This window comes from Phoenix dactylifera, chromosome 4 (assembly GCF_009389715.1).
Source record: "Phoenix dactylifera cultivar Barhee BC4 chromosome 4, palm_55x_up_171113_PBpolish2nd_filt_p, whole genome shotgun sequence".
Classification (NCBI taxonomy): Eukaryota; Viridiplantae; Streptophyta; class Magnoliopsida; order Arecales; family Arecaceae; genus Phoenix; species Phoenix dactylifera.
Genome location: NC_052395.1, coordinates 245,758 through 271,064, shown reverse-complemented (window position 1 = coordinate 271,064; position 25,307 = coordinate 245,758). Strand labels below are relative to the sequence as shown.

Below are 25,307 nucleotides of genomic sequence, written 5' to 3'. Positions count from 1 at the left end.
AAAAAATATTGTTGGACATTTTGTTAAAATGGCAACTCCTCTCTCTCTTCTAAGTACATGCATACATATATCATGCATATATAATGATGCCGATTATATTTTCTAGAGTGTGTGCTACAAATTGATCAGTAGGTTAAGACAAAAATCCTTAAAAAAACAAGTTTGATCTATACTCGTCAATATGATTTAATCATAATCATATGCAAATAGGATCGGAAAGCATATTTATGTTTCCAATTTGTGTTTGAGTTAGAGAGGGTATGTCTAACAACTCTAGTTGCAATTTTTTTTAATGGAGGCCGTTCTTTCTTGATGACTAGCCAAAAGCTGGACCGTCATGACTCAATTAGGCCTAATATGAGCTCGTTTTTTAAGGCACATGGATTAAAAAAATCAGGCCAATTGGGGTCTTTTCTTGTCTTCTTAACGTATCTAACCGTGTACCAACCAATCTAAAATAACTTAAACATCAAATTATTTGGACTCGGTCTTTTTTTTTTTTTGGTGCGCCGGCGTCTCACTACATTCAGCGGTGAGTATGTCCAGAATAATCTGTTGGGAACCCGCCCATGCCGCTGATATTTCAAAAATTAAATTAGATGGCAGTGGAAGAGGCATGTGCGGGATCGACGTTCATCGCATGAACGTTGTTTCATGAACCGTTCGTAGTTAGGCAAGAATTAAAAACTTTTAAAACCTTTAGAAGATCAGATCTTCACCTTGTGCGGGTAGATGATCACCGCAAACTGATGATCGTGGTTTTAGGATGAAGGTTCGTTTGAAGCCGTTCAAACATCCGGCCTCTACGGGTATCCACACGAAGCAGAGGACCGATCAAAGCTTTCTTGTCTTTCCGGGGTGCTAGCTCCCTTGCAAAGACTTCTTTTGATTGCTGATCTCCTCTCTTTCAATCAACCTTTGATTGTGCTTGAGAGGAGGAAGAAGAAGGATGAAGAAGAGGAAGAAGAAGAATCCCCACGCAGCCTTCTTTCTTTTCCCTGCGTTGGAAGGAAGAAGGGAGGAAGAGGATGCCGCCAACTCTTGGAGTTCTTCTTCCCTTGCTTGCGGCTGAAACCAAAGGAGAGGGAGAGGGTGGCCACGGCTCAAGAGGGAGAGGCTTCAATGCTTCTAGGGCGTCGGCCTCATAAGCCCTTTTATAGCCATCAAGGGCTCCTCCAAAGTAGGAGCCCTAGATGACTTTCCAAAGAGGGGGGCGCCGGCCCCTTCTCTTCATGCCGCACCAACCAAGATGAGAGGGGCTTATGCCCCTCTTACTTGGTTAACCTAATCCTCCTCCAAGGAGGATTAGATGTCCTTCTCATGGTTTAGTCCTAGTCTAATTAGGATTAACCAAATTGGGTTCAATCTATGCTAGTCCTAATCCAATTAGGACTTGAATGAACCATGACTCAATTGAACTCTTCAATCCTAATCCAATTAGGAGTCATGTTGATTCATTAGATTAATAATTAATTTAGACTTAAGGAATCCTAATCCAATTAGGATTTGTTTAATTCTAGTCCTAATCCAATTTGGACTCTAATTTGAATTCGGAGTCCTAATCTGATTAGGACTCTAGGAATCCTACTCCAAGTAGGAATCCAAACTTAATTCAAAATTCCTAATCTCATTAGGATTGTAGGAATCCTATTCCAAGTAGGAATCCCAGTCCTACTCCAACTAGGATTCCCAGTCCAAGTAGGATTCCCAGTCCAAGTAGGATTCCCAGTCCTAATCCAATTAGGACTCTAGGAATCCTACTCCAAGTAGGACTCTTGTTTTAAGTCCAATCAATTAATTCCCATTGTTCCTTCTTCAACTTATTATCAATCGAATTGATTACTTGTGATTCCTAATCACGTTTCAACCATCGGATCGGTCAATACTTCTAGTGTGTGTGACCCCATAGGTTCTATTCTGACTGGTAGTGAGATATATTGTGAACTCTATCACTATATCATTGAAAACTCCTTTCAATGGGTTGGAACGATTCCAACTCAACTCATTAGGGTTTATCGATCATCGAGATAATCCCTATGAGTCCCACCATCCACCAGTGACACCTAGCAGCATGTAGTGGCTACCCAGCAGAATGGAATGATGAACCTCTAGGTGCAGTTAACGTGTGATACAGTCCTACTATCGTGGATCCCTACAGGACGGAGGTCATGGACAACTCGTCAAACCCCATCGTCTGTCATATGTCAAGATTTATTCGACTTGAGTTCGATAGCGGAAAACTCTTTTTCCACTTTATATTACTGCCCTGGCCAAGGTCTTAGAACTCAGTCTAACAAATCACATAGGATCACTCCTCTTCTATCAAGGTCGATAGATTCCTTATAGGTGCATACCCTACTCCTACAGTGAACTTACTGCAGCCAATCTACACTGCATGGACCCATATAGCTAGAGACCATGTATGTGTGCAGTCAAACTACAATAACCTCACTGTGAGTAGCCGAAGCACCGCAGGTCAAAGGACCAGTCACACTACTGCAACATCAAGCAAGTCACTGACGAGTGGATAGACATCCAAGTGACTTCTTGTCTTGGTCACGCTCAGTACCCTTGTTCTCTAACAAGCACCTGCACTATCACTTCAGTGTCCCTACACTGTGGACTTAAGTCTCGTCCATCCAGAAGGAAAGTGATCTGTGCACTGATCGGATCGATCATCGTCCTCGTGATGATCCATTGATCAGGAGCATTTAGAAATTAATCACCAATGATACATGGCTCAAATTCTCAACTCTTGAGAATATGTATCATCATCTTATTAATTCCTTGGACGATTCATAGACACATAAATAATATGAATGAAAAGATGCCTTTTATTTATTCAATAATAAATAGTCAAGTACAAAATTATGTCCCTAGAATTAATAATGTGTCAGCCAGATTGGCTTCTAGGGCATACATCTAACATAATCACAATACAAAACACACTCTAGGGCCACCGGCACGTGCTCCAAAACCCTCTATGAGACAACCCTAGAGTGGTGTGCTGCAAAAGAGGCGACTCAGTCTGCCGCACTGTTTGCCTTCCGAAAGATATGTGCAACTCGAAAGGAGTCAAACTCCCCCACAAGATGACATATATCATAGATTAGATGGTGCAAATCTAGCCTGGCATGTCCACTCCAAATTCAGTCGATCACTGTAGCCGAATCTTCCTTAGACTTGGTCTGATCGGCCCGGTCCAATTTAGTAAAAAAACTCGTGATTGGGAACCCATTATAGGTGGGAAAATATGACCCGACCCGCCAACCTGACCCGTGTTCGACCTACCATAAACAGGTTTGGGTTTGGCCTCAACAGGTTCAGGTCGTAAACAGGTTGACCCGTTTAACATGTTTTTTAATTGGGTCGGATATATATTTTAGATGTCTGACCCGTTTAACCCATTTAGGTCGTAATTTGATCTGTTGCCGTCCATCTCGATCATCAGACGGTTTATAATCAGCAGAGTCCTCACAAACCCTAGCTCTTTTATATTCCCCTAATCCACTCTTTTTCTGCCATCTCTCGTCGACCACCGAATGGCGGAGCTCTCGGAGACATATGTGTGCACGCCCTCGACGGAGCGTGACCGTGGGATCTTGAACTCCGGCAACCCCAAGACCAACTCCATCGTCTTCACCAACTGTCGGTCGGTCATCATCCGACGGAACGCTCTCCCTCTCTCTCTCCGTCGAACCCTCCTGGCCTCCCACCTCTCCGGCTCTCCCTCTCTTGTCAAAAGAAATCCCGAGTCCTGATCCCCACCTCTCTTTCTTGCTAGAACCCCAACCCCCCACCTCTCTCTTGCTGTGGACAACACTGTGGGTGGCGGTCGAATGGGCGAGCAGAGGAGTGAGGGCGGCGAGCGGCTTGGATAAGGCAGTGGAGCGTCCGATCGAAAAGGCGAGGGGGTGTTGGATTCGAGCAGTGGAGCGGCAGAAGCGGCGACGCTCGACGGAGGTAACGACGCTTAGCGGTGGCGGCTCGGTACGGCGTTGCAACGGCAGCACAGCGGCGGTCACGACAGATCTCGAGGCGGTGGTCCGACTGGTGAAGCTCCAGCGGCGACGCAGCAAGATGGAGGCTGCGGGCAGTGCGGGGTGGCGGCTCGGGCGCAACCACGGCAAGGGAAGACGGTCGGGGAAGAAGATGAGCTAGGGTAATTTATTTTCCTCCTTTACTATCTTGCCTCTCTCTCTCCTCCTCTCTCACTCTCTCGAGTCTCTTCCTCTTCTGTCCCCATGGCTCCCATCCTTTCCTTTCTTTAAACGGATCTTAAACGGGTCGGGTCAGGTGACCTGTTTATTAAACAGGTCGGATTCAGATTGTAATTTCTGATCTGTTTAATAAACATATCAGGTTTAGATTTATAATTTTTTGATCCGACTTATACCTGATCCGACTTATTTATGCCTGATACGATCTGCCGCCTCCAGAGCCCATCACACTTCTATCCCTCATCAGCACTGACGCGGCCACGCACCTTTGATCCAGCGCACGGCACTTATATATAGATAGATAGATATGGTTCTATAAATCAATCTGAGGCACCCATCACCTTGTCCCTTCCTTAATCCCAACACCTATTTTTCGATTCTAGGGTTTCCGATTTACATCCTTTTTTCTTCTGCTGTAGGGTTTTCGATTTACTTCCACTCTGTCTCTTGGTCGTGGAGGGTTCCGATTCAGTGGGAAACGATGGGTCGGAAGAAAAACGTGGCGATAGCCGACGACGAGTACTCTTTTCCTGCGGACGATCTGCCGGAGCCGCCGTCGTCGCAGGGCCCGGAGAAGGAGAACCGCGTTGCGCCCAAGAAAAACAAGAAGGGTGGAAAGGGCCAGCGCAACGCCGATGATGGTGTAGAGCCGGAGAAGCCAGCCGTTGCTGATGATGCCCTGGCGGCGGCGGCGGCGGCGGCGGCGGCGGCGGAGGACGAGGACGAGATCCCTGTCGTGTTCTCTGGTAAGAAGAAGTCCTCTAAATCTAAGAAGAATACTGTTGCTTCCAGCGCTTTCAATGTCCTCGTGGATGAGGACGACAACGAGGAGCCCGAACCTGAACCGAAACGTAAACCCAAATCGAAACCTGAGGTTAATAACCATGCGGTGGAGGACGAGGGGGACGAAAGCAAGGATCTTGATGGGGAATTTGCCCGGCAGGGCGGGATGGAGGATGCTACATTGAAGAAGCAGCAGAAAAAGAAGAAGAAGAAAGGTGGGAGGACCGCCCAGGAGGAGGAGGATTTGGACAAGCTTCTCTCTGAATTGGGGGAGGGCCCGCCGGCGGCTTTTAATGCCCCACCCCCGGTTCCTACACCGGCGGCAGAGGAAGAAGCAGAAGGAAACGATAATGAGGTCACGGATGCTGGTTTGGAATCAAACAAGCAGGGGGGTGCTGCGGAGGAGGCTGCCTCCAAGAAGAAGAAAAAGAAGAAGAAGAGCGGAAGGACTGCCCAGGAAGAGGAGGACTTGGATAAGATTCTTGCGGAGCTTGGGGAGGTTCCTGCACAGCCGGTAAGTGCCGCAGCTCCAGCTCCGCCTCCTCCAGTGGTGGAGGTGCCAGCTGCTGTTCCACCAGAACAGGCAGAGGCTGCAGGAGATGAGAAGGAAGAGGAGTCAGCTGCACCGAAGAAGAAAAAGAAGAAGAAAGATAAGAAGGCTGCAGCTGCCGCTGCCACTGCTGCAGTGGAGGCTAAGGAAGAGAAGAAGGAAGAAGCAAAGGGAAAAGGTCCTGAGAAGAAGCTTCCAAAGCATGTTAGGGAGATGCAAGAGGCATTGGCAAGGAGGAAGGAGGCGGAGGAGAGGAAGAAGAGGGAGGAAGAGGAGAGACTGCGGAAGGTGGAGGAGGAGAGGAAGCGGTTGGAGGAGTTGGAGAGGCTTGCGGAAGAGGCAAAGAGGAGGAAGAAAGAAAGGGAGAAGGAGAAGTTGCTGAAGAAGAAGCAGGAGGGCAAACTCTTGACAGGCAAACAGAAGGAGGAGCATAGGAGGTTGGAAGCGATGAGGAAACAGTTCCTTGCTCAGAGTGAGGTTCCAATAGGTGATGCTGGTGGAGAGACAAAGAAAAGGCCCAAGTATGATACAAAGAAGTCTAAACACGCTCAGCCAAAGGCTGTAGAGGCAGAAAAAGTGGCTGAAAGCCAGCCAGAGGCGGATGAACCTACTACAGAGCCAGCTGTTGAAGATGCTATGGCTCAAGAAGAGTCTGTGTCTCAAGTTGAGGAGGCTGAGGACAACATTGAAGCTAATCAGGAACCAGAAGAGGATAAAGCGATTGAAGAGGATGAAGATGAGGATGAGTGGGATGCAAAGAGCTGGGATGATGTTGATGTTACATTGCCTGCCATAAGTGCGTTTGCTGAGGAGGATCAGGAGGAGGTGCAGGCCAAACCTGTACATAAAAAAGGTGTGGAGCATGTTGCATCTTCGACTCCTGTTGAACCTCAGGCTAATACTACAGTGCCCACAAAGCCTACTGTCAAAAAGGTGGTTGCTCCTCGTGCACCTTCAAAGAAGGGTGATGTGGAAAACAATGAGAATGGGCGTGAAAATGTATCCACCAGTAATATTAAGAGGGGAAATGAAGTTGTCACTAAACAAGAGTTAAAGGCTGTAGATGATAAATCAAAAAAGAGCAGCAATGACCTCCGCTCACCCATTTGTTGCATTCTGGGTCATGTAGATACTGGGAAGACCAAGCTGCTAGATTGCATTAGGTGCACTAATGTACAGGAGGGAGAGGCTGGTGGTATCACCCAACAGATTGGGGCTACCTATTTCCCGACTGAGAACATAAGGGAGAGAACCAAGGAGCTGAAAGCTGATGCAACATTGAAGGTTCCAGGCTTACTTGTCATCGATACCCCTGGCCACGAATCCTTCACTAATTTGCGCTCTAGAGGTTCCAGCTTGTGTGATATTGCTATATTGGTCGTTGATATTATGCATGGGCTTGAACCACAAACAATCGAATCTCTCAACCTTCTAAAAAGTCGGAACACAGAGTTCATTGTTGCATTGAATAAGGTGAGTTTTTCAAGCTGGCCTGGTGAAAGCTCTTTTGCATGCGGCTGTGTATGTTTTCATTATTGCTCATTCCATCTCATGTTTCTTGTATTCCATTTTTTAAGGTGGATCGACTTTATGGGTGGAAAACCTGCCGAAATGCACCCATAGTGAAGGCTCTCAAACAACAGTCCAACGATGTGAAGAATGAGTTTAATATGAGACTTACTCAGGTCAGTGTATTGCACTTGTATAATTTCTTTCTTGGTGGGGCTTTTAATCCAAAGCTGACATGGAAATCGGAAATGTACTATTCTTTTTTACTAGATTATAACTCAGTTCAAGGAGCAGGGTCTGAACACAGCTTTGTACTACAAGAACAGAGAAATGGGAGAGACATTTAATATTGTCCCCACAAGTGCTATCAGGTACTTCCTATGTAATGCAGCACTCGTCTGTTGTATAAATTTTTTATGGTTTCCTGAAAAGTAACATCTTCTACTGCATGGCTTATGCTAATTTTCGGTTCATATGATATTTCCAGTGGCGAAGGAATACCGGATCTTCTGTTGTTGTTGGTGCAGTGGGCACAGAAAACAATGGAAGAAAAACTTACCTATGTTGATGAAGTCCAGGTTGGTTATGCAGTGCTTATTCCTGGTCCGAGTGCCTAACTATTTTATGCATTAGCACTTGCAATGTTCGACATTACTCGGCAATTGCTATGTTCGACATTCCTCGTGTTGGTTTTGTTTGTCATTATTTGTTTGTTTTACATTTCATGCTTACAACAGATGGCTGATGGTATTTATGCTTTTCCATGACACCAGATCAATGGAATATATACTTAAGTTTTGTTTGGTCTCTTTTATGCGTTTCAGTGTACTGTTTTGGAAGTCAAAGTGATTGAAGGTCTAGGAACTACCATTGATGTGGTGTTGGTAAATGGTGTTCTTCATGAAGGTGACCAAGTAGTTCTTTGTGGTATGCAGGTACTAGATAATTTCCTTTACCATTATTCTCTTGATCTAGCAAGGCTGCTTTTTTGTGTACTTGTTTCTTATTTTAGTTAAATTTTGATACAGGGGCCTATTGTTACGAATATTAGAGCTTTGCTGACCCCCCACCCTATGAAGGAGCTCCGAGTAAAGGTGAATATATTATTTCCACTTTCATTTCCTTTTACGGTATCTTTTGTTATGCTCTGGAAGATAGTGAGGGATCACTAATTGTTCCAAATACCACAAAATGGCTTTCACCAACAAAGTGACTTCCTGACAATTACATCTACGCTGTAAACGAAACGCGAATTTAGTAGTTTCCTGTCCCAGTGCTGCAACAATTGATGAACGCATTAACATGGGCGAATGTGTGATATCAAGTTCATATCCAACTGAAGTTTTTTCACGATGAGAACTTGAGATATAACCAGTTGCTCCAGAGTGCATGATATTATGGTGATTTGATGAAGTGACCAGATAGAGGCCTTACACTGCCAAATATATCAGTATGGATTGAGTTAACAGGCCCTAGATGTGTTGTAACAGAAATAAGGATACGAAAGTCAATTTATAGTTAAGTCAAATTAAACCGAGTTACCAGTTAGGATTAAATTTCCCAGATTATTGCTCTAGGTTAAATTTTGTTTTCTAGGACTCGAGCACTTATCAGCCTGTTTATGCGGAGCTGGGACCATCTGTGTGACTTACTGAGGTTTTGTAACATGAGATCATTGTTTGTGTGGTTATCTTGCCCTTGCACCTTCCTCCTTATCTCATATATGTGCAGTAATCCTTAAACTTCCCCAGGGTTGGACTTGCTTCAAGGTGGAGTAAAAACAAGCTCTCTTTTTGGAACCTGATCAACCTTCTTTTTATACTCTCAGCTACGTATCGCTGAAGATTATGGAAGATGTCGAAGATCTTGAAGAATGGATATCTGTGTGGACATACGAGGATTTTAAAAATTATGGTTCAATAGTTTGGAAATTTCTGAAGGTTTTATGAGTGACTACAATCAACATCAGATGAGTTTGAAGCATATATTTATTACTGTTAATTTTTTTTTTCCATAGACTCGTGGGGATTCTCTAGGAGTGATATTTCATCCTACTATCCCTCATCTTCTGCTAACAAGATTCTCTCATTCAAATGCCCACGTGCGTGTTGCACATGCAGACACTCACAATAAATAGATAGATAGAGAATTGCATCAAGAATGGTGATCTTATAATTTCATCATCCCAAGGTGTTGCAAAATAAGATGAAAGCAGGTAAAGTGTGAATGTAGGTTGGTTATGTCTGGACTACCAAAATATGGACTTTCATTTTCTTTTTTATTTCTTTCACTTTCTGACCTTTTGTGGACCCTGCAGTGGCGGGAACCTTGTGTGCATGGGGACGCTTTTTTTTTCTTTCACTTTCTTGGCATTGAAACAAATCATGAAGGAGGAATCTTGTGATCATAGCAAAACATCTCATGAGTGTGGTTTACCAGATCTTGGTAACAAAGTTGTGCATGCTAAGAACTCTCAAACTGTGATGCACTGGAGTTACAATGTAGCAAAACTCCTGTGGTTCATTGAAGATTAGAATACCATAGGCATATCAAATCCTGAGAATTGTTTGTTTGTAGATTTAAAATGATAATTTGTACATATAAGTTATTTTCTAGACTTAATTTTGGTGCTCAACTTCATTGGTTTGGATGTGTGAAAGCAACATTGCATGATGGTTTATCATATCGACCACCATGCTAGGTAGATCTTTTTTTTTTTGGTGCTACGGTAGCTCACATGCGCCGGACGTGGGTACAACCAACAAAATCAAAAAAAGAGCAAATAACACAAAGATTGGGGCACAGACGCATGGTCACCCTAGATGAATCCTCCTAAGTAGTAGGCCGCAAATGAGGCCAGCCAGTCTGCCACACTGTTTGCCTCCCTATAGACGTGTGTGGCCCACGAGAGGCCACCCTCGTCTAAAAGGCTGCGAACATCACGTAGTAGCAAACTCAAACTCGCCTCAACCCCCCGGCCCCGGATCCACTCTATCATCGTGGCTGAATCTTCCTCAACTACAATGCGGTCCGCACCCAGCACCCACCTCGCATAGATGACTCCCTCCCATGCATCCCTGAGCTCCTCACAGACCACAGATATGTCGAATATCCGCCGGCCTTCTACCGCAATCAGTTTGGCCTCGTGGTCCCTAATGATGAAGCCAATGCCTCCAGTGCATTCTCCCTCACCGACACTGCCATCGAAATTTATCTTGAGAAAACCAGGAGGTGATGGCTCCCAGGAGATCTGTATGGTCCTGGACGCTACAAGAGCGAAAGAAAAACCCCAGATTTTTTCGGCCGTCCCTAAGGATGACGACATGGTGGCACGGGAGATCTCTACATGAAGAATGACCCTGTCCGCAACCGATCTCGGATGTACTCTGCTATCGTCGAAGACCCGGGCATTCCTATCTAGCCAGCAGTGGTAGGCTAGATAGGCAGCCCTGATCCCCTGTCTCTTCTGGCCCGGCCTTCCTACCGAAGTCTCTAGAAAGCGTAGGAAGTTCTCAGTCGATGACCACCCAGTCATGGGTCGTGAAGGCCCCATGCGTACCCCCAAATCTGGGCGGCCCTTGGGCATCCAAAGATCGCATGGAAGATGGACTCCACCTTTGGGCACACCAGACACTCGGAGGGGACATCCATCCCTCGCCGAGCTAGCGTGCCTCTAGTGGGTAAGCACCTCCAAGCCATCTTTCAGACGAACAAGGCAACTTGTGGATGGATGTGCAGCCTCCAAATCCAGCTCCCCTCAATCTGTCGGGTCGGGGCCCTCCCAACTAGCCGGGCTAAGTTTTGGGCCCTCGCCTCTGTCCTTCCGGTCGTGCTCCACTCCCTCATATCCGCCGCCCCTACAATAGGAACCAGTATAGATAGGTTGCGCTCAGCCAGCTGCTCCCCGAAGGCTCATTGAACCAGATTCTCGTCCCATGCCTGCCCCCTCGGGGTGAGCAGGTTATGGACTCTGCGCTCGTTCAAACAACCAACATCAATCAGAGTGGGCCAGCCGCGGAGGGGGGTCTCAGAGAACCAGCTGTCCCCCAAGACGTCAATGCCCCGACCATCCCCAATCTCCTATCTGATCTCCGGTAGGACCATTGGGGCATGGGCGCATATCTCTCTCCAAACGAAGGAGTTGCAGCGACTAGTACGGAAGATCGTCATGTCAGTCGGATCTCCATACTTCGCCCTCATCAGGGCACCTCAGAGGCTGCTCGGCTCCAAGAGGAATCTAGCCGCTACTCTGGACGCAAGAACCTCCTGTTGCTCAATCAAGGAGTGGATCCCCAAGCCTCCGCTCCTGGTCGGCTGGCAAATCGTCTCTCAGGCCAGTAGATGAACACCTTTGTGACCCCCTGTCACCCCCACAAGCTCTTGAACTGTCTCTCCAAACTTTGCAGTATTGTCATCGGTACCATGGTATGGGATAGCAGGTAAAGGGGAATAGAACTCAGAACTGAGCGTACCAGGATGACTCTCCCCATCATAGAAAGAGCGTCGGCCTGCCAACCCTCCAGTCTGCGCCTAATACCCCGCTTTATCTGAGTGCACTCCGCCCTGCGCAGACAAATGCCAGTAATTGGGACCCCTAAATAGCTCAGAGTGCCCTCCTGCTCCCCAATCTCTAGGATACTTGTGATCGCCATATTCACCGCTGGGTGAGCTTTCGGGCTGAAGCAAATGGTTGACTTTGACAGGTTGACCTGCTGACCAGAGGACACACAATACTCCTCTAGGACCCTCCAAATACTCTGAGCCGACTGTCTAGTCGCCTGTGCCAACAATAAGCAGTCATCAGCAAAGAGTAGGTGCGAAATTTGATGCGCCTCCGGCATTGGTCTTTAGGCCTCTACCTCCTGTAGTGCTGTGGCCCTATGGAGACCTCTAGACAGGAAGTTAGCACACATCATGAACAACAGTGGCGATAGGGAGCAACCAACCCCGCCTCAACCCGACTGTGGACTGAAAGAAACGAGAAGGGGACCCATTCACTAAGATGGTAAAGGACGAAGACTGAATACACCGCTGAATCCACCTGACCCATATGGGATGAAACCCAAAGCTCTCTAGGGATTGAGTCACAAACACCCACCTCATCCTGTCATAAACTCTTCCATGTCAAGCTTGACTGCCATCAAGCTCCGACCCCTCGGCGCCCTCTGGAGATCACTCATAAACTCATGCGCAACCAACACATTGTCAGAAATAGATCGGCCGCCCACAAAGGCCCCCTACTCAGGGCATATCAATCTAGGAAGAATCGCTCTCATATTTTACTGTTATCTAGAGTATCACCCAGACGAGACATATTTTACTGTTTGTTAGTGGAAAGAAGAGTCGTGCAGCATATCATTTTTTTGAGAATTGCTTTCTCAAGTTAAGGAAATCTATTTCAAGTGTGTAGGTTCGTTTGTTTTAAGCTTGGAGTTTGAGATCAAGTTAAGACAGAACATTTTACAGCAAAATTACTTGATGTAGAAATTTATTAAGCAGGGAACAGGTGCATCTGGAAATTATGTCAACTTACCATCTAAAAGAGTTATTCTTTGAAAGATTTTTTCTGGTGTATTTTGTTTTTTTCCCTTTCATTCTTGGTTCCATTTTAAAGTTAAATTAGTTTAAGATTTAATAATTGTATGTTTTAGTCCAATTTGAGAAAATTTACCATACATGATTTTCTGGAGCTTCAATATGATAGCCATTCAAAAGTGTCAAGTCTTGCTGGAGATGTTCTGTTTGATCAAGTTACAAGACCCTAAAGCTTTTTGTTTGATAGCTGAGAAAGCAAGGAAGACAAAGTTAGATGAATTGATCATTTTTCCCTTTTTTTAATCGTTAAAAATAATAAAAATGAAAATTAAGCAAAATGCAAGTCTCAAAATTTTCTTACCAAGTGTACAGAATTTTTTCTCCTTTCATGCGGAAAAGATGAGCGGATCTTTTAATTCGTCACTAGGCAATTTCTGTATAACATTTTCTACAATGTTCTTATAATAAAATTTTCTCATTTTTCTTTTCTTTTATTTTCCTACATTAAATTTATCTCTTTTAATTTTTTGGAACTTAAATATTGCTGAAAAGTGTTCTAGAGGGAGTAAAATTGGATATTTGTTTATCTGACATATCTCTTGAATGAACTTCCTAACTTAAGGTTGGAGCTCAGCAATATCAAGGTGTTTAGAGGCTGAATATGTTTCTGGTTCTTCAATTTTTTTATTCTATTTTTTCCTCACAGAAAGTTTTTCTTTTCTGACCAGTACTCCACCTTTAATGTTTTTGTCAATGAGAGTGTCTGTTTTGGATCAAGATGTTATTTTGATGACTATTTTGTTAACTGAAGTATGGACATTGCTAGACAGGACTGGAGGCAAATGGTTTTGTGTGAAATGCTTTGCTCTTTTTTTGGCCTATATGTTTTTTTATGTTCCTTGGAAGACATATGGTTTTGAGCTGGTCATGATGATCATATACACAATTCATGCCAGAGATTTTATTTATCTGAGTTATTATTTCTAGGTCTGGTCCATCATTAGGCTGAACATGAGCTTCTAATCTAAGATTTTCAAACCTTTTTGCAAATTACAAAAATGCATGGTTTTCTAGAAATCGTCATTTTTTCTTCATTCAACTTTGCCGGTGATGTCTACCGCTTTTTATAGTGTTCAAGAGTTGATTTTTTTAAATTTCCTAGATATTATGATTTGCTTGCTTAAGTATTCATCCTTTTAAAGATGAAAAAGGTGTTGCCGAAAGCTTACCTTCTTCCACACGGATGCTATAGCTGCTATCACTTTAGCTGCTGGAGGGGAATGGAAGAGTTCGCTGCTTTAGCTTGAGCAATAGCTAGATGAAAGAAGGCGAAAGACATATGGGTTGGTTGTAAGCTCTTGATTTACCAATCTGATCTATTTTCCTTTGGCTTGCTTTTTTTTTTTTAGAGGCTGACTTGCCTGACCAAAGGAGAAGGGGGGATAGGATAAAGTTAGACCTGTACTCATATCACCTCGAATTTCAAAATAGAATCCAATTATCTCGGCATTCTTCCTATGCATAATAAGGCAAAGGATCCACTGGCTCTTCTGTCCCCCAGCAACTCCCACAAAGGCTGAAGAAGACTCCTACCCTCTCTGGCTCACTGACTAGCTAGTTGCTCAAGGAAAGTTGAGTTGACAAGTTTGAACAGCTTTCCACTTCGAAAGAAGTTCTCCACAGCAAACCATCCGCAGACAGACGGTCAGACTGAGCGGATTAATGCTTTGTTGGAGGAAGACCTGCGGCATTATGTCTTCTTATATATCATTTTCAAAAATTGCCCAACGGCGAGCAGCGGCGGAAACAGAAGGGAACAGCTATGTATAGGGTTTAGCATTACCAACAGAGGGAGGGTGGGTGGCGGATGAATCCGGAGATCTTCTTTCCAAGAGTTGGGTTCGAATCCCCTTTCATCCTACGAGGAAGACTCTTTATAAAACATTTTCTATGTCTGGCTTCTCGAAAGATACTTCAATGGGTCCATCCTGGACAAAAGCCAGACTTGGTAAGCTAGCATGTAGTGTCTAAGTCTCTGCGTGGCCCGGACAAGCGCAAGGCATGCCTTTTCAAGCGAAGAGTATCTAGACTCAGGTATTCATAAGAACTGGAGATAAGGGGCTTCCCCGCTGTATTCCTTTTTCAATGAATGCAACACTTTTTCGATTCTTATCTTTGATATCAGTAGCTTCAATCAGATTACAGAAGGCATCATTACCTTGCCCAATATGCGCTCTTAATGTTCAAATGTCGAATATGAAAAAAAAATATTCTTAAAACAACCAACGATATCTGCTTGAATGAGTCTATCAACCTTTCCCAATTTTGGAACATGAGCGAAAAAGGTGATGACTCCTCTCCCTTTTCGAAACCCATGGAAGTACGTTAGAAAGATGTCTTCAAAAACGATGTTCAAAAGCCGCATCCATGACAATGATGTCTGCCTTATGGGGCTGTGTAATGGGTCGCATCTCCCCCGGCTTATGTGGTTTAGGAATGCATGATCGATACATCGAAGAGAACTGAAAGGAAGAATTCATTAATGACCTCTTAATCTCCTCCACTTGGGACTTGTCAAGAGAATGAAGCTCAACAAGGTTGGGCTCGGGTCTAGTTTCGATGAAAAATTCACTACCAGGGAAGAGAGCTCTAAATGAGAAGAGAGGGTCAAGGACCCTATTGGTCAGGAATACCGAACTGAGTCTGATCTTTCTGCCTGACCAACTGTTTAGTCTAACCTTGCCTGAAGGAAGGATTTCGATCTCCGTTACCATTCCGAAGTTGATGATTTATATCCTCTTGAGTGGCAGTGGGCATCTCATCTCTCTAGTCTAGCCTCTGAGCGGCTCAAAGAGAGTGATCACGATCATGATGGATGGCGACGAAGACAAAGACATTAGATTGTTCGATTTTTTACGAATCCATGGAAATTTTTGGTTATGACAATAAATCTAGTTCAATACTTGTGAAACGTTCAATTATTCGAATGTATCAACAGAATCATCAATAAGTCAGCTCCTTCTACTGCACCTCCGAAATAACTTTACAAGATCTAAGCGTTGGACCAGCTGATTCGGAGTGTAAGGAAGAGGCCTCCCCAGCTAACGTTTATCCAGGTCCCTCTGCACCTGAAGGTGGACTTCTCTTCAATTGCTTGTGGCACAAGTGCTTCCATTTGTCATCACTGCCTTTATGCTCTAAATTCTAAAAAGCTTTCCAATATTTGGACTCCACGGGAGCTTTTTCCCTTCCATGGCAGGCTTTAACAGAGTAGGTGTTCTTATTTTCAGTTCCTTTCCACAGGAAGCTTCTAAGCATTTTCTAGCAGTTCCCCAACCAGCTTTCTCCCCGAGAAAGCCTTTCAGAGATTAAAAGAAAAAGGTTTGAAGGCTGATCTCTGGGATCAGTGACAGTTTGGAACCAGCAAATGGAGGCTGAAAAGCCGTAGTGCGAGCACGCTCTTCCGTTTTTCAGCAGACTTTGACAGCTGCGAGCGGAGCGTCGAAAAGCGAAGCAAGCCGCGCTAGCGCGCTACTCTTCCTTTATGAGCGAGACTCTATCCAGATCTACTGATCTAAAGAACTCCGCGAGCAAACTAAGCGAGCCATGAGCCGCCTATCGGCAAGGCTTGGAAAAGCCTTAACTTAATCTTACTTCACTGAACTGATTCACGCAGGTCCAAACCAGCTGAGCTAGCTCATTTTTCCTTTACAAGATCTCGGCTCTTCGGAATGGTTGGAGAGAGCCCCGCCTCCTTTTGGTTGGCGCCGGGCCCGAGGGTGATGGGACTACTTCCTGAAAGAGCGTTTCATTCAGGCCGGCAGGAGGGCCCCTGATCTATCAATAGAGGGAGCAAAAAACAGGCTTTACTCCCCTTTTTGAAAATGAAGAAAGAAAGAAGGGTCGAGCGTCGAACCCAATTCCTACAGTGATGGATATAAGCGCAATTGAAATTCCTGGGGAGTTATATATTTTTTTATTGATAAGACCATTCACTATTTCTTGAAGCTCGATCTTCCCCCCAGATAAACCATATAGCCAAGAGAAACCATGAACCAGAATAGAAGAGCTTGCCCCACCCATGAGTAAATATTTCGTAGTAGCCTCATTTTAATAAATATTGATTTGAAATAATTTTTTCTATATTTGAAAATAAGATTTTTTTTTTCCATTGTTAGGAAGGATCGACTTAGATCCAGTTGATAGAGTTTCTATACAGCTGCTTCTCTTCTTGCTTCGCCAGTATTGATAGCTTATTCCAACTCGTTTAAGGTAGTTTTTTTTGGATAAAAGACCTCTGCTTCCTGCTAACATGTCTTTTATGTTGTTAAAATCTTTTTCATGCATTACAATTCGTTGTTTTTTAAAATTATCAAATAACTGTCGAATAAAGATGTATAAAGTACAGCTGCAGCTCTTCACCTGTTATAGCATTTTGCCAAATCTTTTTTTCCCCATTTCATTTTACTGCATTTGATAGTATTGATCATGTGCGCTCCTTTGTAAGGCTTTCAATCCATAAATATCTAAGCTTTCATTAAACTAAAGGCAAACCCTGTATTTGTCCACATTCTCATTAATTCATTGCTTGACACATGTTTGTAAGCGATTGAATTGCTGTGCAAGACTGATTAATTACTCGTCTGGATTTAAACTTATCTACGCGAATGTTATCTTTGTATTGCTTAGTGTTTTCCCCATATTATATTATTATTACATCAGTTGATATGTTGGTGTCTCGACTGTCATAGGGCTCATACTTGCATCATAAAGAGCTTAAAGCTGCACAAGGTGTGAAAATTTCTGCACAGGTATGGTTGGTTTTTTAGCACTATGCATCTGCAATAAATGTCAGCAACTATGTTTTGATAATCTGTATGCTTTCAGGGACTTGAGCATGCCATTGCAGGCACTGCACTTTATGCGGTAAAACCTGAGGACAATTTGGAAGACATCAAGGAGGCTGTAATGCAAGAGATGAATAAGGTTATGAGCCGTATTGACAAAAGTGGAGAGGGTGTATATGTGCAGGCCTCTACCCTTGGGTCATTGGAAGCCCTTACAGAGTTTTTGAAGAGCCCAGATGTAAGCATTCCCTTCAGTGATTTTAACATAGGTCCTGTTCACAAGAAAGACGTTATGAAGGCTAGTGTCATGCTTGAGAGGAAAAAGGAGTATGCAACTATTTTGGCATTTGACGTCAAAGTGATGCCTGATGCCCGGGAACTTGCTGAGGAAACTGGCGTGAGGATTTTTGTAGCAGATATTATTTATCACTTGTTTGACCAGTTCAAGGCTTACATCGACAACTTAAGGGAAGAAAAGAAGAAAGAAAGTGCTGAAGAGGCAGTGTTCCCATGTGTTCTTAGGATCATGCCAAACTGTGTTTTCAACAAGAAGGACCCCATTGTTTTGGGCGTCGATGTTCTTGAAGGCATTGTTAAGGTAATTCTGTGTGCTAATCTTTCATTAAATTAGTTTGATGTATGACAATTTAATATTTTTGCTGAAATATACCATGTAACAAATATTCAAATCTTTCTTCTAGGGTGCATCATCCTTAGGCCTGGTATAGATACCAAGACTAAGTGGGATAAGGCAGGACAAGGTGTTTTCATTGTTTGGATAGCTGTCTTTTATCCCCATCTCATGATTATCTTGTACCATATTACAACAGATACCATAATGACTATTTCTGTGCCAAAAGACTAATCTGCCCTTGTGCTTTTGTTACTTTTGGCTAACAAAAGGGTCTTTTTATTCATTTTCATAAAATTCACGTGATAAGAAATGGGGATAGTGTGGTTCCATGTTACTGAAGGAACCACTGATCCGTGGTTATCCCTGGTTTGACTGAATTGTTGGAGACCAGTGGCTCCATCCCCCCGAAATGGTCCATTTGCCATTTATTTCAGGGATAAGGCAGGATAACTGCCCTATCCCTTCCCTTATCCACTTTCTAAAGTAGGCCTTATATCCACATTCCAAACTAGGGTGAGGCTTAATCACAGGCACCTGACTTGAATGCCCTGTTTGAATGCCCTGTTTCATTGGATGTGACTGGGTGGTTGCGAGTCCAATTACTTGCTATGTGCTCATGTAATTGCGACATATATTTTGCTTAATTGCTGTAACATGACCTATGCATAGGTTGAACTGCAGTACCTGCAGGGTGGTTCATTGTGTTGGCGAGTCTTAGATCTATGAGTTATGTCCAAGTAAAGAAAGTAGAATTCTGTTCTGTGTTCTTATCCCATCAAACAGTAAACATGTAAATGGAGTCTTAATGGCAACATCATCTGATCCCAGCTGCAGAGAATTCCTAGTTAAATTTAACCAGTCAAGCTATAAGGGATGGCTCTATTGTAACTTGAAGGTCATTGGTTCGAAACATAAAAACAGCATGCAGGGGTAAGGTTGTTTACATCTGACCAACCCGTCATCCTAAAATGGTAGGAGCCTTGTGCATTTGGCTGCCCTTTGTTTCGAGATAGAAGGAAAATTACTCTGTTGACCTGAGCCGAGTAACTAGTATTATGTGACTTGCTTATCATTTTACAATTGCTTCCCCCTGATCACCTTTCAAATTGTTTTGTCTGCTCACTTTAAAGTGTAATTCAGGTGGGGACTCCTATATGCATCCCTTCAAGGGATTTCATCGATATCGGGAGGATCACATCAGTTGAGATCAACCATAAACAAGTTGATGTGGCGACGAAAGGACAAAAAGTGGCTATAAAGGTAGCAAAAAAATACTGTGTTTTAAGGGTTAATGCTGTACCTTTTGGTTCTTTGTTTTAATTTTGTGTTCTAGGGGTTCTTGTGGCCTGATAAACTCTCCTCTGTGTCTGCAGATTGTTGGTTCCAGTTCTGATGAACAACAAAAGATGTATGGCAGACATTTTGAGATTGATGATGAGCTTGTCAGTCATATCTCGAGGAGATCAATTGACATACTAAAAGCGAACTATAGGGTAAGATTTGATTGTAATCAATATTTGGTGCCGCTAAGTCTCTAGGCTGTTCTCTCGGATTTGCTATAAATTTGCTGCGAAACCATGTTGTTTTGGAGTTTCATTTGGGTAAACAAACATATTATTTTAAAGGGTTTCTGTAGGTATTTCCTCAGGTTTTTGGCACAACTTAATGCCCAGACACATGCTTCTCCTAAAATGGTTGAAATTTATCTTTATAAAATCTTTTATTTACTGATGAATTCTGTGCTGTAGGATGATTTGTCTCTAGAAGAGTGGAAGCTCGTTGTGAGGTTAAAGCAGATTTTCAAGATACCCTAATCTGCGAAGAATAGCAGTGTTTTGGCTTTCCAGCAGATCATGTCATCACTTTTAATGAGACCATGCGAGAATGGCAGGATGTTCTCACCGGAATTGTATTACAAGTATCTCAAGCTGCATAGGATTCCGGTGCTTCAAGGTGGATTTTATGATGCTATTTTGTGGAAAGTTTTGTTTACTAAGCTGATGGCATGGGCTTTCGATTTTGTTGCGCTAGTCTTCTTTATGATTTGTTCAGGATGGGCTTCAAGGCCCCATTTTTTATTAAAAATAATATTGTAATAAAACTAAATTTTGAGGTGTTGAGTGCATGTATTGTCCGGGAGGAACCATAAGAATATCAGGTTACAAACAATTTTGTGGCATTTGCTGGGGATATATTGAACGTCCAAAACTTGCAATATTTTTAATCCTTATATGAATGTGCCGAATCGGTGGTTTTGTATCATTTTCTGGTGACTATTAAAAGGTGCTTATGCTGGGAGGCTGACGTGGAGCTGGAGAAGTGGACCAGGATTGCATGACATGGCCGCTATGAGCGCCGCCATTATATGGGGGATGGTGAGGCGAAGGCGTGGATTAAGATTATAGCTATCCCATCTTTAATACAGTTTTACTTCTTTTTAATATTAGATTTCCTCCTCATCCACCTTCTTGGATTGAGAAGAAGATTGTGGTAACGCTGATGGTAGCGCTCTGGTAGCGGGGCTTTGAGGTTCCTGTGGCTATTGCGCGCTTTCATCGAGCAGGTGGTGGGATCTGAAAATAGGTGATCGAAACACGAGGCTGGCGAACGGGTCCTTCGTCGGTAAGGACCGACAGGACCCAAGGCAAGGAGGAGGACAATTGGACTTGGTCTCGTGTGGTGCAGGCCTTGCCAACAACCGATCTTGATGGGTCATGAATCTTCAAAGGGGAGATTGAAAATCTCGAGCGGAGGTTTTGGAGGTGCCGGAGGAGCAAGTGGAGGCAGCAAGGCAAGCGTGGGAGACGACAGCAGTCATTGCTTGGAGCCTTGGCTGGAGGGTTCTCGTCGAGTGGGTGGCTTGGGGCCTCAAAACTCGAAAAAAGTTAGGGTATGAGGTGGAGGCTTTTTCAATGGTGGAGGACCATAATGTCTTCATTTTAGGAGTGAGGAGGATCGGAATACGGTGTTAACCGGCGGGTCGTGGGTGGTGGCCGAGCAATTGCTGGCGATGGAACCATGGGTGCCAGACTTTATTCCCGGCATGTACAAGGTGAAGAAGATAGTGCTTTGGGTCCAGTTACCCTGCCTTCCATTAGAGTACTAGGAGAAGGAATCGATATTGGCGATCGCGGCGGTGGCGGGCCGACCTCTAGCTCTTAATGGCTTCACCAACTAGCTCCGGAAGTTAGGTTATACTCGAGTCAAGGTCGAGATCAATGCCCTAAATTCGCTCAAACCCGGGATCCTAATCCGGGGGCGAGCTCGGGTTTTCTGGCAAAGCATTGTATATGAGAGCATTCCGTTCTTCTGCTATCAAAGCGGTGGGTAAGGTTGTGGGCCAGGCCCAAGATAGAAGTGAAGCGGGTCGGGTCAACAGGCTAGGAGGGGCGGACGCCGAGATGTTTGAGGTTGGATCTAGTACAGGCCAGCTTAAGCGGGCCAAAAGCCCACCTTCGGAGCGGAAGCTATTGGGTTGCAAGGAGCCTAGTGGCCTGCGATCTCCCCCTTGTTTTCCGAGCAACCCCCTTTGAAGGGCAATCCCGAATAGCACCACCGTGCTTCCCAACTTCGGCAGTGGTGCTTGACGCTGGAAGTGGCAATCATTAGTGAGGCTGGAGATGGGCAGTCTAGATGGCGGAGGCAGGAAGACCTAGAGGCACAGAGCGCCGGATGCGACGGTGGGCGGAGGGCAAGGGTGGTGAATTTTGGTCTGTGGCGACGGTTGGTGTGGTGACAGGGATAGGAAGTCTGCCTGGATTGGAGAGATTGGACCATGTGGAGGGGGGTGGCGGCCATGGCCGAGCTGTCTAGCAACTCAAGGGAGGCCTTGGCAGTGATCTCCCTAGCTTGGGTAATCATGAGGGGGCCCAAGGAAGTGATGGGGTGGCCCAAGTGTGGTGGGGACCAATGAAAGAACCGAGGGAGTTGGTCACAGAGAAGGGCCTTCTTCTTTAACATGAAGTTGTTGATTTGGAACTGTAGAGGTGCTGGGAAGTCTTCTTTTCCAGCCACATTCAGGAGGTTAATGCAATTGAATGACCCGGATGTGTCCGTCCTCTTGGAGACTAGATTGATGGGGTAGAATCTTCAGCACGCCAGGTGATTTCCAAAGGTAATGGAAGCTGGGCTTTGCTAATTTTGACACTTCCATAGATGTAATCAGCAATCAATTATGGTGATCTCCAAAGGTAATGGTATTCCTTGGTTTTTATCTATAGTCTATGCTAGCATAGATTACAGGGAGCACTGAGAGCTATGGAGCGAGGTGTCTTATATGGTGCAGCAGGGTACCCCTATTATGATGGTAGGTGATTTCATTTGATTGATAGGCCGCAGAAGAAGCGTGGGGGCAGGGCATTTTCGGCTAAAGCTGAGGTTAGAGAGTTTCAAGATTTTATTGCAGTAAATGGTATCGTGGACCTGTGGTTCACTGGGCTGAGGTTCACTCGGTGCAACAACCACTAAGGCTGAGCAAGGGTTTATAAAAGGATTGACAGAGCCTTTGCCATGGTAGGGTGGATCCAGCATATCCCGGACTATCACGTGCATCACCTACCCCAAATTAGGTCAGACCACTGCCCTATCCTCATCAGTACACAGTCCTCGACGCCTTATCAATGCCTCTTTCGCTTCGAGATGTTCTAGCTCTCCTATCCGAGGTCTTAGGACATCGTCAGAAAGGTTTGGCGTTTGGCGGTGAGGGGAGACATAATGCATCGAGTGAGCCGCAAGATTGAGTTACTCAAGCGTCGGCTCTGCAGTTGGATCAGAGTGGAGGTGGGTGATATCTTCTGAGGGGGCAATTGCCTCTCTCCAGTCCAAAGAGGAGCAGGACGAGCCACAAGACAAAGTGCCACGAAGATTAGGAGAATCCTAGAGGATTACTGTGCTGCTTCAAGCCAATTAATCAACCTAGCAAAGTCAGCTATTAACTTTAGCCCGAAAATCAAGCCTCAACTCAGGGTTTGCATCATAGATATTCTGGGAGTTGGTGATAGGCTGGCTGCTGGGGAAACTTGGGGGTTTCTATCATGATGAGGCGACTGCGGAAGGCAGAATGCAACGAGATTGAGCAGAGTATCAGCTGAAAGTTGGAGGGGTGGCAGGTGGGTGCCTTTTCCATGATTGGTAGAGCAACATTGGTGAAATCAATCCTTAGCTTGGTTTCGATTTACCTCTTGTCCAACACCATACTGCCGAAGACACCTCTGATGAATTTAGAGCGAATGTTCAAAAACTTCATTTGGGGAGTGCAGAATGGTAGGGGAGGTGTTCATCTGGTGGCTTGGGAAGTGCTATGCCAGTCTCGTAGTAGTGGGGGTTTGGGTTTTTGCTCCCTACTGATGGGAGGAAGGCCTTGGCGGCCAGACATGTGGCCCGGTATTTGCTTGAGCCTGAGGGCCTGTGGAGTGTGTTGATGAGAGCCATGTACAGCAATCGGGTCGCAATGTCTAAGTTCCAGGTGAGTCGGCATTGTTCCTTTATGTGGCATGAGATGTGTTCTTCGGCTCCAAGGGTACTATCTTGGATTAGATGGGTGATTGGTGACGTCCAATCGATTGATGTGTTGGATGATACCTGAATCTTCGATCTACTGTTGCAGTTATGGCCGACCATGGTCGATGTAGACAGCTCAAGTCTTAAGGTGTGCGACCTTTTTTTCTCGAAGGAGAGGAGATGGGATGCAACGATTGTGCAACATCTCTTTAGGGAGCAGCTAGCTAAGAGGATCCTTTCTTTGCTAGTACATAGAGGGGTAGGCTGAATAGAAGGAGCTGGGTATGACTTGTAGATCCAAGGTGAGGTCCTCTAACTTTGGAGATCTGTATAGAGTTGAGGCTCTGTGATTGATCGATCGTAGCTAGTTATGGAGACTCCTCACTCGTCCTCGAGTTACCTTGTTCCTGTGGAAGGTTGCTTGGGGTTGTCTTCTGATCAGAAAGAGTGTCCTTTGTGGGAGGGGTGTGAGGCTCCCCCGACTTGTGACAGATGCTTGGAGGTGGAGGAATCAGTGGAGCATGCTTTGTTTGGCTGCCCTAGGGCTACTCTGGTGTGGCAGCTGACTGACGCTTTTTGTAGTCTTCAACCTTGGTAGCAGCGTTCCTAGCTTACTTGAAGGATTCCGTAGAGAAACTCGCTGTCGTGGCCAGTAGTATCAGATGCTCTTATATCATCTATCATGTCTGGCTGGACAAAAACACCAGGATCTTTGTGGGCAGAAGCCAGAGCCTGAGAATTATTGTTGACAGGGCACTCATCCATGCAACAGAGTACATGCAGACTCAAACCATTGGAGGAACTGGCACTGCAAGGGACACCTAGGAATCCCATTCAGCTCTAGCAGCGCCTCGCACAATCCTCATTTGCTTGAGAGCCCCCATTTCCTAGTTTTTTCTAGGTGAACTTCGACAGTAGCGTGTCTGATGGCGGTAGGAAAGGCGACGCTAGGTTTGTTATTAGAGATTTTGGTTCCAACTTGGTTGTAGCGGGGGGTGTTGGCTCTACGACACTTTTGTCCCGAGTGCTGAGCCGAGGGCAGCTTGGTATGGCATCTCTTATGCTTGTCTTGTCCAGGAGGCTGACTAGATTCATCTTGAGGGGGACTTGGCGACTATCATCAGGTAGATCTAGGGTCACACCAGGGCGGGTGTTGAGCACCCCTTTATGTACGATATCTGTAGGGAGTTGCAAATTGGTGTAGAATCCCAAGCTATCCATCTGTATCGAGAGTCGAATAGGGCTGCAGATTGAGTGGCTTCCTACGTTACCTATGTGTATAGAGAATCAAATAGAGCTACAGATTGGGTGGCTTCCTACGTTGCCCAACATTCCGGTGGCATCTTATGGGCTAGCTATGAGTCTTCACCGCACCACTCCTACTATGATTTTGTTGGATGTACTCATGCTAGATCATTTCGTATTACCAAAAAAAAATTGTGGTTGCAATGTGTTGTAATTTAAATAAGATTTATATCTTAATACTATCATAATCTGATACTATCTGAAGCTTATGATCATTGGCTCACAAAAGTATTTTTTTTTTTCAAATTTTAATTGATAAAACGAAGACCACTGGGGCAAACAATCATAATGAATATTATTACAGCTGAGTAAGCCCTGGCTTGGTCCTGGGATTTGATTCACCAAACCCAATCTCAGGTGCCCTTGAGTGAGCCAGCAGGAAACTGCACGATGTGTTGACTCGAAAAACGAAATGTAACCATGGG

General features: G+C 44.8%; 1 protein-coding gene across 1 annotated transcript; it reads left to right on the top strand.

The window, feature by feature from the left end:
• Positions 1-4,505: 4,505 nt before the first annotated feature.
• On the top strand, positions 4,506-20,308 carry LOC103721040 (eukaryotic translation initiation factor 5B-like). Its single transcript, XM_008811071.4, has 11 exons — positions 4,506-7,026; positions 7,131-7,238; positions 7,333-7,433; positions 7,550-7,640; positions 7,887-7,997; positions 8,091-8,156; positions 17,349-17,408; positions 17,485-18,042; positions 19,219-19,338; positions 19,452-19,571; positions 19,827-20,308. Exons 1-11 carry the CDS (start codon positions 4,702-4,704, stop codon positions 19,890-19,892), a joined length of 3,726 nt encoding a protein of 1,241 aa, XP_008809293.2. The 5' UTR covers positions 4,506-4,701; the 3' UTR covers positions 19,893-20,308.
• Positions 20,309-25,307: the final 4,999 nt, after the last annotated feature.

Excerpts from the sequence above, each read along its gene's own strand:
- LOC103721040 (XM_008811071.4), top strand. The coding sequence starts at position 4,702 with ATGGGTCGGAAGAAAAACGTGGCGATAGCCGACGACGAGTACTCTTTT. Across the intron at positions 17,409-17,484 it reads GTGTGAAAATTTCTGCACAG|GGACTTGAGCATGCCATTGC; the intron begins GTATGGTTGGTT and ends GTATGCTTTCAG. Across the intron at positions 19,572-19,826 it reads TACTAAAAGCGAACTATAGG|GATGATTTGTCTCTAGAAGA; the intron begins GTAAGATTTGAT and ends TCTGTGCTGTAG.